Source organism: Patella vulgata, chromosome 3, assembly GCF_932274485.2.
Source record: "Patella vulgata chromosome 3, xgPatVulg1.2, whole genome shotgun sequence".
Taxonomy (NCBI): domain Eukaryota; kingdom Metazoa; phylum Mollusca; class Gastropoda; family Patellidae; genus Patella; species Patella vulgata.
In genome coordinates this window covers 20,786,208-20,806,268 of record NC_065881.2, presented here as the reverse complement: position 1 = coordinate 20,806,268, position 20,061 = coordinate 20,786,208, and the positions used below count along the sequence as shown (strand labels likewise).

Genomic DNA, 20,061 nt, shown 5'->3' with positions numbered 1-20,061 from the left:
TTGTTCCATTTAAGTAGTGGCAAGACGTGGTGAATGTTTATACCTCTATGGGTTTGCAGGGGAAATAATACTTTAGATTTTATGTTTAAATAAGATTGGAGACAACCGTATAGAAAGATGTCACGTCGTATGGAGAGTTGTTATTTATACGATAATCCAATAAGGACGTGTTAATATCTCTAGTAGACGACCTAGACAAATCAAATTACCGGTACCATTAAACTGATGGACACGGAGACTGCTATTAGTAGGAGATATTGATACATATTTTACAATGGAAATTACCGTTATTGCCTTTTAAACTCGTGCTGGGGAGGGGGGGGGATCTAGCTTCGCCTGTCCAACCTCCTAGGCTTTTTTCTCACCCACTCACCCACTACTGAAAGCCCCAACGCTCAAGCAAATTAGTGATGAAATACCTAGTTTGAGTAGAGTTGATGTTAAAATATGAGATGTTAACATTAATCGGGGTCCTTGGGATTAGAATGTGTCTTTGGTACAAATCTCGTTGACAGCTGAGAAGAACAAGTCCTATTCTCACTTCCGGGGTTGCCTCTCTCCACTCTCCAACAATTCTCACAAGTTCGTTAAAAACCGCGAGATTGTTGTGGACATAGTTCAACTTATTTCTATATACGCTAAAGGTACAATCTGGACGGTCTGAGTACTACTTTGGTTTCAACGATTTTGTAAGGTGGTTGTGATGGACAAATTAATTAGCTATGTGAAGTGGCACCAGGTGGTCTGAAACGTAAGCATGCCCTGGAGCAATATTCCTCACCGTAATGAATTTTGTTGAATCGATTTCACCAGAATTAAGAAACTATCGAAAGGCATGGATTTAAAAAAAAATATGGTAGAATCATTTTTGATCCTTGCTTGTGGCGGCTGTCAGAAGTTTTTATCATGCCTTGTATCGAATTGCGACATTGAAAGCAAGAATCGATAGTACGCATGTAAGATTCTTGACACGGTAGTGTGATAAAGCATTGTTAGAAACCGCTTAGAATAAGATATTTCTATCAAGTGCCGATCCACGGCCGGTTTTTATACTACAGCAATCATCTACTTTGTAGCAAAGTGTTAACGAAATGTTATTGATAACTATAATTATGTAAATTTCAAAGCTAAAATAACAAGTTTATTTATTTGATTCTGACGTTAAATGTCTCGAGAGTGTCTTTAGATATCACTTGAGTTTGCACATTCAGATGCTTGCTGTAATGTAAATGTTTATTTACGCAGTAGTCAAAGAATAGTCTAAAGTTTCAGAAAAAAAATTCGGAAGAGGCAAAAAAATAGAAGAATGTCGGAGCAACCGAGTGTCGCATTGTGAAGAATTTGGTTGTTTGGGGTTGTCTAATATAAATTTACATTCGGGATGATATTCGTTAAGTGTATCAATGTGTCAACAACCTGAATTCAAGCCGTCAATCCCGTGGCTAAGAGGGTAAGACGCAGGCTCGCTGGTCTGGAGGTTGGGTGTTCGATCCCTGCATTTTCTGGCGTGGTTCCCCCTTGTCAGTGATGCAGGACGGATGGGACGAAAAGCCGAGGTCCCGTGTACACATTGGTGTGCACGTAAAAGATCCCTTGACAGTTGGAATTCGATATAACAGTAGGCTGTTATCCGGGCAAAATTTTCCTCAAAGTAAGCCATAGCACACTATATGGCGTATGCCCATCTTCATTAGGCCAACCTATGTAGCAAAGTAGGGCGTTAAACTCTATTCCATTTCATTTCCCATTCGCATGTTAAGGACAATATCTAGATTTCCATGTCTTCGATTGATTATTTAAAATTTAATTAAGAAATCAAAATATCAGCGGTAGACAATCTCTCGGCTTCGATTATCAATCATATTCAAAAAGGGGTCACCAAAAGATTTTCACCAGAACTTATAGGTAGAGGATGCCGAATGTTGTACAATTTCTAGTCTATCATTTATTTGTAAATACTAACGGAACTGAATTAAATTTGGACTGACGTTCTTTTTAAATAATTCAACTTGTACAAAATTGTAATTTGCAAAATATTCTAAATCCGACAAACATTGATGAGCGATTTTAAATTATGGCCAATAACACCCGTAAGGACTAATAATTTCTTAACCAGTGTACTCTTTGATATGATCACTTTTGATTGTGTATGGTCTGGAATTCTATTTTTTGGAATTTAGTATGGATAGGTCCTTTAAGTACTGGCATGTTTTAGCCAGTGTGTACTTGTCATTGTAGCCTATATGTAGTCCTAACACTCTGTACGAATAAAACTTTATCACCCAATAATACATTCTACAGTAGATATCGCTTGTGTGATAAATTTCATAATCTACTGCGATATCTCCTAATTACACGAATTTGATTGGTCAGTTGTAAAGGAACTACTTTTTTATTTTCCAAGAACAGTTCATTTTTATTAAAAGTAACTTCTTTATTTTAAAAATGAGCTATTTTTGAACTATTTTTATTTAATTGACCTTGATGGAAACATTGGGTCAATATAAAGGACTTTGCAATGGTTGAATTGCTGTTAAAAAATGATGTATCACTACGCCGTAATGTAATCAGGTTCAGTAAAAATGAAATCTATAGCAAAGAATTATATTTATTTATTTTTTTTTTTATTTGTGCATGTGATCAGGTTCAGTAAAAGTGAAATCTATAGCAAAGAATTATTTTTATTTATTTATTTATGCGTGTAAGAAAGGATTGGGTGATAAATAAAATCTCCTACTCGTCAAATTTTTTTTACTTTATCGACTTATGTTGATATTTTTGATATCAAAAACGACTCGTAGGAGATTCTCTATTTATTATGGCGTACTGTTCCTTTAAGCTACTTTACATTCGATATTAGTGAATATTTGTTCTGGAAGAGGCGAGAAAATGCCAGAAATTCCTTTTTGACATCTAACAGATCGGTTATTGATCAAAGAAGTACTTCCATAATTGGTGTCTATTAATTAATCATCCATTGTCCTTGGTCGTGACCACACATTTAATGTTGTTCATTATTGTTTAGGAATGTTAGCACACGCGTGACGATGTCCATTTCTTTCACTATCAGCTTTAAGTGGTGGTTAGTATTGGTCATTTGTTGAGTGACCGGAAGTCTAATATAAACATGGCTGATGAACATGATCTGTAATGGTGTTATCGATATAGTCCACTTTTACTGCCATTCTAAAACCGAGATGTCTTCAGCAAAAGTTCAGTTGCTGTACAATCACTGCGAGATCAACAAATGAAATAAAATGATGTTTAACGTCCTACTTTTTTTCACCGACTGGACTAATAAAGACAGGCATACGCCATACAGTCTGCTATTAGGGACATTTTGCCCGGACAGCGGCACAACGGCCTACTCTAATTGCGAATTCCACCTATCAAGGTTTTATTTTTATAAGTTCCCAAAGAACTTTCTCAGAAAACACTGCACGGGAGCCAACCCTAGACCCCTTGGTTAGCGAGCCAGCGACGTACGCACTGAGCCACAATGGTGCCACAAATTTCAAAAAAATAATCCAGAAATCAATAAAAGTAATAAGTATTGTCATTGTTAATTTATCTTATATACACTGATATATATTGTAATTGACAGATATAGCTATTGGCGAATTCCAACCACTTTTTGTTTCCTATCGACATCAATTCATTTATTCCACTCTATTAACTGACAATAATACTGGCCTGTAGCTTCCTCCAGACAGTTTTTATGTTCCTATCAACATTAATGCCATCATTCCACTCCATAAAACACGGGCTTTTAACTACCTATACACACTTATTCATTTATCTGACATCTTTACGTAATCATATAAGATGTTAAAGGAACAGAACAGTATTTGGATGGATTCGGCGCCTCTTGTTTCGGGTGGGGGGGGGAGCACGGTGGTTCGGTGAGATTGATTCATTAACCGACCGATCCCGGGTTCGATAACAGTGTTGGCCGAGAACGTTCCTCGGAATTTTCTAGCCTGGTTTCACCTTGTCGGTGACGAATGGTCTAGCAAGGACAGAGCGTCTAGTCGTTCAGATGGGACGAAAACCCAAGGTTTACCCATGTAATCATTGACGTCCACGTAGAAGAGTCCTTAACAGTTCGAATTATATGAATTATATGAAAAGGCCGCCGCTGAACGGGCAAATCGTCCCGCATAGCACACTGCATGACGCATGTCAGTTTTTATCAACCCGGTCGGTACTGTAAAATAGGACGTCAACCCCCATTTATTGTCTTTCATTTGGTATTCGATTTCTTTGCGATGACTATTGGCGTAAATCTTCCAATTTCCTCGAAACTACGACTACGTTTCCGACCTTTAGTGATTTTTAATGCGTGAGTGAGTTTGTCAAGCCAGCAGTTTTTGCTGTACAAGATCCGATAGCAGTGTAATATTGGTGATCAATATAGACCTCAGTTATATGAACAGTGCAGCTCTATTGTTATAACTTATTAATTAAATATGTCATAATGACAAACAACCATTTTATCACTAATTATAACTACCAGGAATAAAGGCCCTTTTAAAGCAGGCTACGTTCTACTGATCAAGCATGACTCATTGCTCCATTATTTTTTTTGTAGTAAAAAATGTAACTTTTCAAATAAACGCTAATGAGTAGGATTCTGAAAAAGTAAATAGGCATTTTAGTGTTTTTACATTGACAATTGATTTTCTTTTCTTTTTATTTATGTATTTATTTATTTCCAAATGAATATAATTTCGTCAGTAACGACCTGATCGAAATATGATATAATTTATATAATTTTTAATGACGTTCACATGACACTGCTTTCTATCACATATTCCATCATAGCATATATATTTGTAGTTCTCTTCTTTGTTTGTCGTGGGACAACAAACCGAGGTCCTGTGTACACATTGGCGTGCACGTAAAAAAATACCTTGACAGTTGGAATTCGATATAATAGTAGCTCGTAGCGCCACTGTCCGGGCAGAATTACCCCCATAATAGCACAATGTATGGCGTATGCCCGTGTTCATTAGCCCAGTCGGAGCAGAACAGCAGGACGTTAAACTCCAGTTCATTTCATTTCCTTTTTTGTACATTTATCAAGTGTGCAATTTTATTTTCAACAGAGGGGTTGGATGGCCGAATGGTTAGCACGTGCGCGCCGTATCATACGGTCTGTCATTGAGTCATCTGGTTTCGATTCCCCGGTTGTACGTGACAAGGAGTACGCGTATGCGAATTATTGAAATAAAATTGAACTATATATGTTAGTCCCGAAATGACCTTGTTTGTGTCGAATGGACGTAACCCCCCCCCCTCTCCCTCTCTCCCCCTCTCTCTCTCTCTTATTTTCAGCAACGATCTAATAAAATTAGAATATTCTTTCGTTCCGTTTTATTTTATATACACATACCCACAGCCTCTCAATACCTTTGGTGTTATGACTTCAAATAGTAGATATTGTTTTACACATGAGATAGAATATGCTTTCGATAAACTTGGTACTGTTTACAATTGATATTGATTGAGTTTGTTCTATTCTTCCACAAAGATATTGTTAGTTGACTGCGGGATATTATCAATTATCTTTATTTCATAATCTGATATGAAACGTAGTTTAAAGCCGTACTACATACAGTGGCCACAGTGGCCCAATAAGTAAGGCACTGGCTCGCACAGGTGGTCGCCGGCTTGGTGTCCCCTAGTGGTATTGACAAGGAACAGTGTCTAATCGTTCGGATTGGACGAAAAATTGAGGCCCCGTATACACATTGGCGTGCAAGTAAAATAGTCCCTAACAGTCGAAATTCGTAGTGCCACTATCCGGGCAAAATTACCCTTATAACACAGTGCATAGCGTATGCTCGTCTTCATTAACCAAGTCGTTGCAGAAAAGTAGTACGATAAACCTCATTTTATTTCTTTGTACATGTATATACAAATGCGATGAAATTAAACGGAATCTACAGGTCGATGTTCTAGGGTTTTTTTATTGTTTAAATGTCGTCCATTGTTGTACTTTCTGTTTGTTGAAATCGATGTTAAAATGTTTGTAATTGTAGTTTTTAGGTTCAAAAACAGCACACTTGGTTACGTGTTTTTTGTCTAAAACTCTCGCCATGGCATTTCGTTATTGATTGTTCAAGTGTGATAGTCTTGGCTTAACGCAGACTATTTTAAAATGTTCACAAACAATTCCTGCAAGTGGTGATCTTTTAACCTATTATAGAAGACAGACAGATTACACAAAGTTTAAGATAGAAATCGTGTTTGTCATATTAAAAGACGTTTTGGCAAATGTTATAAAAGTGGTCATCAATTGATTCTAATTCGCCCCCTCCCCTCCATCCCAAGGTGATATAATCTATATCAGACAGTTCGTGGTGTTGGGATACCATTATTTAACACGGACATTTAAAATGGGTTTTATGTTTGTTGTATTTGACTATAGAAGTAGAATAACTTAATACATCTTTGATCTCCAGACTCTAAACTATTTCTGCTCGTGGCTCTCTTTTATTCGGAGCCTAAACTATTTCTGCTTGTGGCGCTCTTTTAGTCGAAGTCTCTAATATTTCTAACTGCTGAAATATTAAAGTCGCATTTTTTGGACCAATGTCTACTTTTTGCAGCTTAATCCACAACAAAATTTACTCTAATCGATTATTTAACGATTAATTTTTTAAAAAAGCCAAAACCATTATATCAACGGTAGATAATCTATCCGGCTTGGGTTTGATCAAATTAAAAAGAGGTCCAACAAAACATTTTATGTAACACTTATAGGTGGCACAAGCGGGATCGTTGGGAGAAGGTGGGCAGTGTGTTGCAAATGTTCAGTTCATCTTATCTTTGTAAATACTGAATGGAATTGAACTATTTTTAAACTGATAATTCCCCTTGTAGATTCAACTTATTGTAGTTTGCTAGGTGTAGGGTCGCTTGCCTAACCTTGTGCAATTTCCCCAGGTCCTCCGGTTTCCTCACATGTGTTAGTCCCGAAATGACCTAGTGTAAGTCATGTTGACGTTATCCCATGGGGACGAAGTTATCTATCCCATGTGCTTTAGATTAAAAGTTCTGACATTGAAACAGGTGGTGCGATATCGATCCAACATTTGTACGTTGTACGATAGGGTGATCTGTATAATTTCACTCCTTAAGACCCCCCCCCCATCATCTCTCTCTCTCTCTCCTCTCTCTCTCTCTCTCTCTCTCTCTCTCAAATGACGACAAGCAGCTTTAACATATGAAAACATGGTTGCTGGTGGCGTTCTTTGTGCTTGTTATGTAACAAAGACAGCTCCGATATGTTTTAATAGAAATCGTGTCTAGCATGTCGATAGATGTATTGTACTGATAGACATGGGTAGAATTATGCTAACGGGAAAATCTTTTACTTTTGATGTCGGATTAATCACATGATTGGCCAAACAATCGATGTTTGTCGATGACTGCTAGTTTATCCTGGCAGGATGTTTGATAACATGTCTCCGTGTACCTGTTTTATTATACACAGGCATTCATTCAATTAGAATTTACTCGAAGAAAATACCCGATGAGTTGCTTAGAGGACATAACAAACTATGTTTGTATACTACAAGTACCGCATTGGTGATAATACGGAATGTGTGTACTTGAGGGTTATTGTTGGGACAGGACTGTTAAAGATAATAGTGGATCAGTGAGTAAGAGGCTGGTTCACTAATCAGGAGGTCCCGGGTTCGATCCCAGTGTTGACTGAGAAAGTTACTCGGGGTTTTGTATTGGCATTTCTTCATGTCAAAGGTTCAGGATGGCAAAGCCTGGTGTTTAGTTGGCGTGCACGTTAAAAACTCTTTACAGTTGCATTTCGACGAAATCCAGCGGATACGTCGCTGTCCGGTCGAAATTTCCCTCACAGTACACACTGCATGGCGTATGCTCATCTTCATCAGCCTGTTTAGTTCATTTCATTTCAATAAATCATCATTTAGGTTCAACGTTTTGATGATGTTGTTTTGTATTAAAACTAGTCACACCTGAAATCACATTGGCATCTGTAATAATTTTTCGGATGGTGGTGGCCTTTGTTGTATTAGAGTTTTTCCAGAACTAAACTAATGATTATTCAAATGCATTCTTTTGGTTAATCTTATTTCATAGAGAACGAATCAGTACTTTTCTTATCGATCTCTGAAATAGATGTAAAATAATATATCTTATGACATTTCTGTGAATTCTCTACGACGTTTTCTATCACCCATTAATTCAACGAATTATATGTTTTTCAGAACTGCCTGCTCAGAAGAGAACGAGCTTCTTAATGCCAATGCCATCAAGGTGAGTTACCACTTGTATAAGATATAATTGATTTTAACATTTGGTAAGGAATTACAGACCGCTGGGAATAATCTCGAACAATGTTCCGAAATAATGGATGACTTTTTCAACCCCTTTCGTCTGATCTTCGAGTTGACTCATGCCTTTGGAATCGTAAAAAACGATCTTAAAGCCACAGTTTCGCATCTATGATTTTAAATTCAGATAGCGTTTTTAACTATGACCTTTCTAACTATGATATCAATCTTTTGTTTCTCTTGCAGATGACGGAGGCCCCGTTTGGGAAATCCGATTCCGAGGATGATATTGTGGAGGATTATGACGTGTTAGCTATACGGACACCATGTTGTCGCAACAGGACGGGGCTAGAAAAGTTTCTTATGGCAGCAATGTTAGTAGCTTTTGTCGTAATAATAGGATTAGCAGTAGGATTAACAAGGCCTATATTAAAAGAAGGTAGGCCTAGTATTTTTATTTCTGACGTCATATTTCTTTGTAGATTAAATGATCGCGAGCTGAAAACAGATAAAATGTCTGGTATGGCTATTGGTACGGGCTTACTAACTAGGACGTTTGGGTTCGATCCCAGTGTCGGCCGAAAATGTTTCTCGGGATTTTTTCCAGTCTGATTTCTACTTGTCAGTGACGAAGGAATAGGGGTTTGACAAGGAAAAGCGTACATTTATTCGGATGGCCCACAATTACGTCATTACACACTACATGGCGTATCTCCGTTTTCATGAGCCAAGTTGGTGGAGAAAACTAAGACGTTAAATCCCATATTATTTCATTTAGCACTAATGATTTGGGAAGCAATTATGGTCGGTCTTCCGTGCCTTTAAATCTATTTGGCTATTAGTGACGCCCACGACAACTCCTTTTATTCTCCAAATCTGGCTTGAATGATTATCGACATAAACAAATCCATTTCCTGGTTTAATGTCCACTTGAAGAAATGTCTTGTACAGAATATTGCTGGTTTTATTTTGTATAACTATAGTTCACAAGTTCGCAGGTTCACAGTTAATCTAATATAGAATTGTTGCAAATATAAAAGATAAAATGCCCCCAACAACGCATGTCACTTACAACCATGCCAGTAATTAACTATCACAGACTGCCTTTGAATGCAATGACATTTCTCTCTTCATATAGGTGAACGATAATTCAAGCTCCATCATGCACATCTTAAGAAAGTGCTTAAGAAAGTTTAAAGTTCCCAAATATAACGTTTGAAAACCCCAATCCTTAAATTGGTTGGTAGATATCGTTTGTATAAGACATAAACAAATATTCCATGTAGCGGAGCTTCAATTATTAGAATTTCAATATGTATATTCCAGGGGCGTGTCCAGGGGGTCGGGGCGGACAGAGATAAGGGCGGTTTGGCTCACTCCACTGTAAAAAAAAAATTCTCCCACATTCTTGGAAATAACGCTGCTGTGGCTCACTGTGCTGTAATCCTATACATATATGCACCAAAATTAGAAGAAATATTGTCTCAAAGCTTCTGATTTTTCGCGGGTAGTTTCCTTTTCCTGACCTAACGCCAAACTTGACGATAGAAAACACAGACATTATAGAATTCCATGATAACAACCATAGAATGGTTTCAAAATGCATATTTCAGTTTTTGAAAATTCAACAAACCAATTTAATTTTAATTTTTTGATGCTTTTTTTAAAAAAGAAAATCTAAGATAAAATTGTATATTCCTCTTGACGTGGAAGCATACATTCCTAGAACTATCTATAGAAAGACTGCATAATAAACACTTGATGAATAAAATAGTGCCAGGAAACGATCATGAGTAGTGAGGAGTTTTAAAGAATGGCTGAGACGTAGTCTCAATTGACCATTCTTCATTATATTGTAAAATATGTAGATTAGACGTTTAATTGGAAGTATAAAAGAAAATCTCCCAAACCACTCTGTCTTTTTTGCAAAGACCCTTCGATACGTCACTGGGATTAGACTGTCCTCGCAAGTCTACGTGTTCTTCGATATTTAGAAAAAAAAAAGCCAAAAAGATGGCGACGAGAATTTTATTTTTAATTTTCTCACTTGTTCTACCAACACCTCAAAATTGTTTTTACGTTACAGAGAAAAAACATTGCAAGACGAAGGAATGTATTCAAGCTGCGAGTTCGATTTTAGAGAATATGGATCAAACGGCTCGACCGTGTAGCAACTTTTATCAGTATGCTTGTGGTGGTTGGGAGAAGAAGACACCGATGCCTCCAGGTCATCACATGTGGGACAGATTTCAACAACTATCAGAACAGAATCTCTACGTTTTGAAGAATCTCATAGGTAAGCTATAGTTATCTATTTTGTTTGAATTTTGGCGTGGATGTTGAGACAGGAGAGAGTATAAATCCTTAAATTGTTTTTAAAAAATTGATGGCCTCTTTGCCAGTGGTGTTAAAAAAAAATAAGGGTTCGGAATTGCAACCTATTTCCCACCGCGAAAAGCCACTTTAACCATGGACCTTGTATATAAGGCCCATGCTTTAACGAAATCGCCCAAACTTTAACGAATTTACCAAAACCATACGGGAAGCTCATTTGATGCTTTTTAACTCCAGCAGTATAGAGAGGAATTGGTGTTGTGAGTGTTCGGGTAAAGTCTGATACCCATTTAAAGTAACTAAATCTCTAACTCAATATCATCCAAAGTCTTCGACATTGAAAACATGAATTACTTGTCAATTTAAATCAACATTGATGTTGTGATCTTACCGGGAAAAGGTGGTCTTCTGATATCCAATATTTAAGACAAAATAAACATTTTAGCAGTGGAACACGAATAGTGTACCATAATGCGTTTCGGTGCCATTTTTAACAAGGGACTTGAAGAACGAGGCTAGACATATTCCACAAGTCATGTCAAACGGTGAAGCCATATTCTTATCTGTAGAGCACAAGCGAAAAATACTATCGATGTAGACTGGCAAAACCAGACGCTAGAGATTGCCATTCGTTTGAGACTTCTGGCGTATTTAGCCGAACATAACTGTTTAGAAATTACAGTAAAAACCGAAACCATTGAATGTAAATCAGTTTATATACATTCATATTACATTATTATATGCGTTGCAACCCATTTGTGTCAATTTCTAGGTCCCAAATATTAGCGAGTTAGCTCCTTTAATATTGGATTTCTTGAAGCAAAACTAATCAATGCCTGTGTGTCTTGTCGTTTTGGTCTCCATAAGAATTGATCATGCATGTAAAGCTCTTTTAGTTGGGGGGATCACGGTGGCTAAGTAGGTAAGGCGCTGGCTTGCTAGCCTGGAGGTCGGGTGTTCGATCAGTGCATTGGCCGAGAATCAGAAAGTTCATCCAGATTTTCCGGCGTGGTTTCCCCTTGTCAGTGATGTAGGACGGAGGGCCTGACAAGGACAGCTGTCTAGTCATTCGGATGAGACGAAAAACCATGTTCCCGTGTACACATTGGCGTGCACGTAAAAGATCCCTTGACAGTTGGAATTCGATATAAGAGTAGGCCGTAGTGCCGCTGTCCGGGGCAAAATTTCCCTCATAGCACACTGTATGGCGTATGCCCGTCTTCATTAGCCCAGTTCGGAGCAAAACAGTAGGACGTTAAACCCCATTTCATTTCAATTTCTTTTAGTTGTTAGGGGCAGGGGGTGGATGGCTTAGTGGTTAGCACGTGCGCGCTGTATCATTAAGTCTGTCATTGAGTCAACTGGTGTGGTTTCGAATCCCCGGTTGTACGTGACAAGGAGTAGGGTCGCCTATCCAACCTCGTGGGTTTTCTCCGGGTTCTCCGGTTTCCTCCCACTGCTAAAGACCCCTACGCGGAAGCGAATTATGGAAATAAAATTGAACCATATGTTAGTCCCGAAATGACCTAGTTTGTGTCGAGTGGACGTTAAACCCCATTTCTCTCTCTCTCATTCTCTCTGTTAGGGGCAGTAGATGGTTATGTAGGAACGCCGCCCGCTCTATAATTCGGAAAATAAACATATGCATAGAAAGTCAGCGTATCATATAAAATCTTTTTCTTGTTTTCCTTTCCTGGTTTACATAATGTATTATTCTTTTTATCTAAAAAATACCCTCACCATTAAGACAGCTATTTGTATAATTTGTTGTAAGGTTACACCTCAGTTAAATTGGATTATGTTTCAAATTGGTCGAATAATTTTGGAGATTTATAATAATATATCCCAGAGTTATTATTGTTCAGATTAGTAAAACGATAAAGCCTATCAAATATTTCAATAAATTCCATTGCTGAACTATCTTGCAACAAAAGTTATTATACGATTTGAAGAATCTTGTGCACACTCTAGTGACAGTAGCCATCTCCCGATCTTCCGTTAATAACAACTAGGTATTTCTTTACAGAAAAACACGAACTTAAAACTGCAGCAGAGAAAAACGTCAAATCTTTTTATGAAAGTTGTATGATGACCACCAATCAAGATGTGGACCCGACTCTTCGTAAATTCAGAGATTTGATAAAGAACGTCGGTGGTTGGTCCGTACCAGGATCTCCGGGAGAAGAAACAACCAATGACACGTGGTTATTCAACGTAGCCCTGGAGAGTATTCACAAATTAGGAGCTTGGCCATTATTTGAAATTAAGATTGAGATTGATGAGTATGCACCGTCTCAAAAACACATTTTAAAGGTATATACATTATCCATTATCTTATGTTTCTGGGATATTATATGTTTAAGCATACATTATGCAAGAGCTAAATCTGTCAATTGCAGGTCTTTCTTTAGGCCGGAAATGTTAGCTAATTTATTAATTAGACATTAATTAACTTATCCAGACCATAATCAACTCTCCATACCATCGCTAGCCTCCGATATTTAGTGGATAACATCCCATTTGCTGCTCGACTTCCATTCATAATTTAATCATGAAATGGATGATCGAGACTTTGTTTTTTATCGTACAGACATTAGTAATGATGATCGAGGTTAGGCCGAAATTTCAATTGCTTAATTCTCGGTTCATAGTGGATCAATTTGACCGAAATTTTCAGCAAATTACCTTTACATTATCTAGTTTTTAACTATTATAGTGAGAAATGCCAGCTCTTTATCTTATCTCCAATAATTTATCTTTAAAGGGCATTTAGTGAAAGAAATATATGATAACAGACGGCGTTGTGGATTACATAACTAGCTTTATTAACTGCAACGTTACAATGAGCGTAATCTCACCGTTATCAAGCAATGGTGACGATTCATAATGATTAGATTACCCGCATTAAAACGTTGCAGTTAAAAAACCTAATGAATATTATGGATAATATGCCATGATTTCAGAAATCACACACAACCAATTTAGTCATTGTTTAAGAATATGTTTTTTCGTCATTAGCTAAAATGTAGTACCATTATTCTTTCGAGCACCAGTAAATCTATTTCACTCGATGAACTAAATTGAATGGATTTGATTTAACTTCACAAACAATAACTTTAGATTTCAACAAAAAAAACAACAAAATTAAAACATTTCATTAAATCTGGGTTTTTTGGCATAACTCTTTATTGATGATCTTTAAGAATCTATTTTCTTGAAGATATATAAAAATTTCTTGTATATTTTATTTAGATTGATTTAGGAGAGACTAATTTACCGTCGGATTTATTTCCTGTACCACGGACCGGTACCACACCTATATCTACCAACACTACAGTTAGCACAACACCTACACCTGTAAAAGTTACTGTTAATAAAGATATAGCTGAGGTAAGAATATAGGATAACTCACATTATTCAAAATGTCAATAATATATCATATGATACACCAAGTTAAATTTTATGATGCATATAAAGTAGAGGAGATTGTCAAAACAAAAATTGTAAAATGATATGCAATAACTTATCTGTACATATGTAGATGATTCGACACTCTACACTGGTGTATGATGACATCGGGATCGCATTGTTTTAATTGTAGTTAAAAAATTGTCTGCTTGTAGTTACTTCCCTTGATCGTAGTAGCCTGTAGATTATTCAAGTCAATCAAACAGATAGATTGTAATATACAAATCAGCGCTATGTTTGTTTGATGATTCGACACTCTACACTGCTGGCCTCTTTTTAGTGTCTAACTGTAGTTACTTCCCTTTGTAATAGTAGCCTGTAGATTCGTCAAACCCATCAAACAGATAGATTGTAATATTTAAATCGGCGCTGTGTTTTATGATTCGACAATCTACACTGCTGTACGATGACATCGTTATGGCCTCTTTTTAGTATCTGACTGTAGTTACTTCCCTTGGTAGATTCAAATCAGTGTATTTTGTTTACCAATAATATGATACTCGTTTTTCATTGTGTGACGAACTGGTATTACAATTTTACGTTTTGGCAGGTGAAAAGAGTATTTCTGGACGAAACAACTCACCTGTTAATGTTCTTTGGTTTAACCAAAGATGAAGCTGCAACAAAAGCTCAGAATTTACTAAAATTGGAAGAGGCTATAGCTTCGGTAAGTAATGATGTTTAAAGCTTATTCTCAGAAATATTTCAGATTTAGAATTTTATAGATTTATGGTATGTCTTTCATACAGCGACCATCAAATGGGATAACGATGACAGAAAGATTTACTGCGTGTTGTCTTTCTTTAAATGCTTGTTCCTTACCTCACATATTATAGTTAATTCGTGGACAATTATTTTTTTCCAGATAAGTCCTAACATGCCACATTCTCATGATCCAAACTCGTTATATAATTTAAAAACCATTGAGAGTATGGAAACAGAGTATCCTATCGTAAGTATATGCTACTGTAATTTGAGAATAAATTATATTTTTTCGTAAAACGGTTCTATGGTTTGCTCTTACTTCGATTTCAACTGTTAGGGGATATTTAATAGTAAGTGCAGGGGGACTGCACTACACACAATCTATTACTCAAGACAAAGCTACGGACAAGACACAATATACAGAAATCACAAATCAGACCAAGTGAATAGATCCGGGTGCTAGCCGTTAGCGCCCGCTGTGCTGTACAGTCCACGGCCTGTAGTGATACAGACCTCACTCAAAATGAAGGGAATATTTCCCAAACGTTGTATAATACTAGTTTGAGTCATGATCGGCTATGTGCTACATTAATATAAATGTAGACAAGGGAAGTGATATCCGCTTGCATTTAATTATATTGCAATTAGACAGGAAGCAGAAGGCGCCCCCTTGAATACATAATAAAAAATCTCTATTTTCCAACTCCATACTCACTAAGCCACAGTTGCTCCGCGACTTTTATAATGGACAGGTAGGGAGAATTTAATATTATTGTTGTATTATTATCGTATTTATATATTTCAGGTAGACTGGATACAGTATATAAATAGTTTAGGTTTTCGTGTGACTGGTTATGATGAAGTTGTCGTACTTCATCCTCTATATCTTACACGATTATCACATTTAACACAAGATTATATGTCTACAAATAATACAAAACAGTAAGTTCTTTTTACTACATCTAATACTACAACAATACAGTAAGCTCTATTTACTAATACTTCAACAAAATAGCAAGTTATATTTACTACATTTAATACTACTACAAAACAGTCAGTTGCATTTACAAAAAGTAAGTTCCATTTACTACACCTATACAGCTACTGCAATACAGTAAGCTTTATTTACTAATACTAATACAAAACAGTAAGTTCTATTTACTACATCTAATACTACTACAAACAGTAAGTTCCATTAACTACATCTAATACTACTACAAAACAATAAGTTCTATTTACTACATCTAATACTACTACAAAACAATAAGTTCCATTTACTACATCTAATACCACTACAAAAGAATAAGTTCTATTTACTACATCTAACACTACTACAAAACAGCAAGTTCTATTTACTAATACTATACTACAATACAGTAAGTTCTATTTACTAATACTACTACAAAACAGTACAAAACATTAATCAGTAACTTCTTTTTATTGATACTTCTACAAAACAGTATGTTCTATTTACTACCTTTATACCCAGAAAGTATTCTTTGAACAATATCCAGCAAGCTAAATCGGATTAAAAGAGTCCCATCCAAATAACTTCCTACTTTTGTGAGCACATGCAAACGCCATGCAGTGTGTGCCATGGGGGAAATTTGTTTGGACTGTGGCGCTACGGCCTACTCATATTTTTATTTCCAAGTGCCATGGAATCTTTAACGTGCTGCCAATGGTATATGCTGTTCGTCCCATCTGAGCGACTAGATACCTCGACACAAAAACTTTTTCGGCCAATGCTTTGATCGAACCAGGGGTCTTCTGATTAGTGAGCTTACCGAACCATCGTTGCTCCCATAAAAGTCGTGATTGAGAAGTTGCTTCTCTTTTTTCATAAACTCCATTAAATTAAAACAAGTTTGAACGGCTGATACCGGCGATAAACGAACAAGACAGCGTGATCGGCGATTAGACTCTGTATGTTGCTAGTAACAGGGGTAAACATTAACAATATCTATTGATCACATTAAAGCGTCGTGTCAATTAAACAATGAAACATTATCTTTTCAGAATATTAAGAGATTATATGGTGCTGTCATTAATCCGATCTATTAAACCATATTTTGATCCTAGAGTCTTTGATTTTGAAGAATCTGGTAAGTAATACGGGATGGAAACCGGAGGACCCGGAGAAAACCCTCGAGGTTGGACAGGTGACCCTAATCCTTGTCATGACAATCGGGGAATCGAAACCACGCCAGTTGACTCAATGACAGATCTTATGATTCAACGCACACGCGCTAACCATTCAGGCATCCACCCCACCCCACTCTGTGCCCGCGACTTGTTCCCAGTTTCATTCAAATTATTTTATTTTGAGCTAAGTTATCAGTGTTTGAAGTTTTGGCACGATTTGTTTATTATCGAAGCAACGATACTTGACAGTCGAGGCTAAGTCTCGATTAAATCTCGGCCATCCGATGGAGTAGAGATTTGATGATCGACTTGTAATGACAATAAAAGTCTAAATTATATAACATTTGAAGTCAAAATAAGGACATGTAGTAGACAGATTTAGCATCTTTAACTAGTTATAAAAAGTATATATTATTATGTTTTGTTTGTTTAATAGAAGAAGATAGTATGGTTGTACCGTGGGAGAGATGTGCCTTCTATACTAACCAAGCTTTAGGATTTGCTACAGGTGCTATTTATGTACATGGTACAACACAAGCCGACAATGTAGACAAGGTATTCATAACTTTTATTTTTACATCAAAAAATATGTCCTGATTAAAATGTCAACTATTTTTACGTCTTCTTTCTGATATACTGATAGGTGTATATTAATTCATTATTTTATATGTGTGATAAACGTTTATTACTTGTCTTGTCGTAACTAGGGCCCTCTTTCTTGAAATCTTAACTAAAGATAAAATCCAAATTTTAGTATATAGATACTTCAATTTTGATTGGCTAAGCACTAAAATCAGTCTAATATTATCCAATCAAATTACTAAAATTTGGATTTTATCTTAGTTAAAAATTTGATGAAACAGGCCCCAGACTGGTGAAAAACAGGACAGGCATACGCCTCGCAGTGTAGTGTGAGGGAAATTTGCCCTGGAGAAGCGTTTCCATGCCAGGTTCCACACTACTGACACGTGGAAACCAGAATGGAAAAGACCATGACCTTTCTTGCATAGCCCCAACAGAAACCTTTAGAAACAATATTATCATGCTCACTAAAATCGATTGTCTTTTAATATAGCCCATGTTATATCAATTCCTTATTTTTAGTTTCATGGCCGCAAGTGAGAATTTAACAACAACGAAAATCTGTATTTACATTGTTCAAATTTATCACATACTTTTTCATGTCGACGTATTATGTCGTCGCACCTGTCCGTCTGTTACATTCCGTTCTAATTGCCGAAAACGCAATGGGGGCTACGGTTTCGATGTGAAGCATTGGGACAATGAGAGCACGAGGCCTACCGATTTTGCCAGTTCTTCATCTATCTCTGGCAAAACGTGGGCGTATCTTGCACAGCAACCGCGTGGTTTTTATACTTTTTTTGTGTCAAATTCATCATTTATTAAATGTTTCTGTCTATTTCCAGATCGAGAGATTAATATCATATGTCAAAGATGCCTTCAAAGATTATTTACTTAGAAAATTTTGGATGGATGACGTTACAAAACAGAAAGCGGCTCAAAAGGTTAGGCGGGTTATATTCCTTTAAGAGTTAAATTGTTTGTCTAAAAGTTCCTTAAAAGATTAAATTTCAATGGATTTTTTTATCGACCATAGTCTGCGGTGAAAATCGTGTTGCGGAAAAAAAAGGAAAATCAATAAAATTGATTTTAAAAGCCGAAGTCCTTTATTAGATTTAGAAATGATAAATGTTTCAGTTGATTAACTTCAGGCGGGATATTTTTTGTTCTTGGGTGACTTGATTTGTTAAAACTACATGTCATGTGACATTTTCATGCATTTTTATTGATTGGCAGGAAAGGATAATTAGAAAAAAAACACGTGTCTTCTTTCAATTAAGATGATTGGATAGACATATGTTAACTGTAAGATGTGAGCACACTTCGTTTTCTTCCGTAATATTGCATCGTTTCCATTATTTTTCAGATTGATGACATCATAGAAAAAATTAGTTATCCATCTTTTATATTAAATTCTACATTCTTAGACTCGTATTATAAAGAGGTAGGTTTTCTCTCTGTTCATTTTTTATATAAACGAAACAAATTTTGCGTACGCACCAGGCCATATTGAGAAATCTTTAAATTTATAATCACTTGGTGATAAGTAAATGAAATAAAATGAAATGAAATGAAATGGGGTTTAACGACTAACTGTTCTGCTCCGAACTGGGCTAATGAAGACGGGCATACGCCATACAGTGTGCTATGAGGGAAATTTTGCCCGGACAACGGTACTACGGCCTACTCTTATATCGAATTCCAACTGTCAAGGGATCTTTTACGTGCACGCCAATGTGTACACAGGACCTCGGTTTTTCGTCCCATCCGAACGACTAGACAGCTGTCCTTGTCAGCCCCCCCCCCCCGTCTTGCATCACTGACAAGGGGGAACCACGCCGGAAAATTTGGATGAACTTTTTCGGCCAATGCAGGGATCGAACACCCTACCTGCAGGCTAGTGAGCCAGCGTCTTACCCACTTAGCCACCCTGAACCCTACTTTGTGATATATTACTTAAAAATACAGATGTGACGTCTTCCTTCCATGTTGGCGTACCGGTACGGGACACCTGCCAATCGTACACTATTTTGAGAAAATTTATTTTGGGATGCCCAATCAAGTGAACGGTGCCACGACACAAAACACCTCACTGGAAAAACCTTAAAGAAGCAATGCTCCGTTTTGTTAGAACTATGAGATCTCATAACCAGAACACTGTCGTTTAGTGTAGCTGCTCCTGATTTACCTCTGATAATCCGAATCAGTGAAACTTTGACTACTTTCAAATCACAGCTGAAGACTCGCTTATTTTGGGAATGCTATGAGAATTAAACTTTCTGTTCACCTTGTATATAATTATTGTCTCGCTGGGCTTTGTTGAGCATGCTTTTGGATGGATTTGGCTCTCTACAAATGTACACTATTATTATTATCATTATGAGATGAGGCATTACTTAAGAAAGCAAAATAGAAAGAAATACCTATTGAACTTTAGATTTGGACAAAATAGGTATACCTATTGAACTATACATTTACATATAATAGGAATATCCCCTGAACTATA

General features: G+C 36.7%; 1 protein-coding gene across 9 annotated transcripts in view; it reads left to right on the top strand.

Annotated features, from left to right (window-relative positions):
* The window catches only part of LOC126814316 (endothelin-converting enzyme homolog), a 159,290-nt gene that overhangs the window by 130,890 nt on the left and 8,339 nt on the right, over positions 1-20,061 (top strand). For all 9 annotated transcript variants that reach the window (XM_050539398.2, XM_050539400.2, XM_056099544.1 and 6 more), the window contains 12 exons: positions 8,256-8,304; positions 8,568-8,760; positions 10,408-10,617; positions 12,682-12,968; positions 13,908-14,045; positions 14,674-14,790; positions 14,989-15,075; positions 15,634-15,770; positions 16,848-16,933; positions 17,410-17,528; positions 18,401-18,499; positions 18,922-18,999. In XM_050539398.2, the coding sequence (XP_050395355.1) occupies positions 8,256-8,304; positions 8,568-8,760; positions 10,408-10,617; positions 12,682-12,968; positions 13,908-14,045; positions 14,674-14,790; positions 14,989-15,075; positions 15,634-15,770; positions 16,848-16,933; positions 17,410-17,528; positions 18,401-18,499; positions 18,922-18,999 (1,600 nt within the window). The remainder of the gene's footprint in view (positions 1-8,255; positions 8,305-8,567; positions 8,761-10,407; positions 10,618-12,681; positions 12,969-13,907; positions 14,046-14,673; positions 14,791-14,988; positions 15,076-15,633; positions 15,771-16,847; positions 16,934-17,409; positions 17,529-18,400; positions 18,500-18,921; positions 19,000-20,061) is intronic.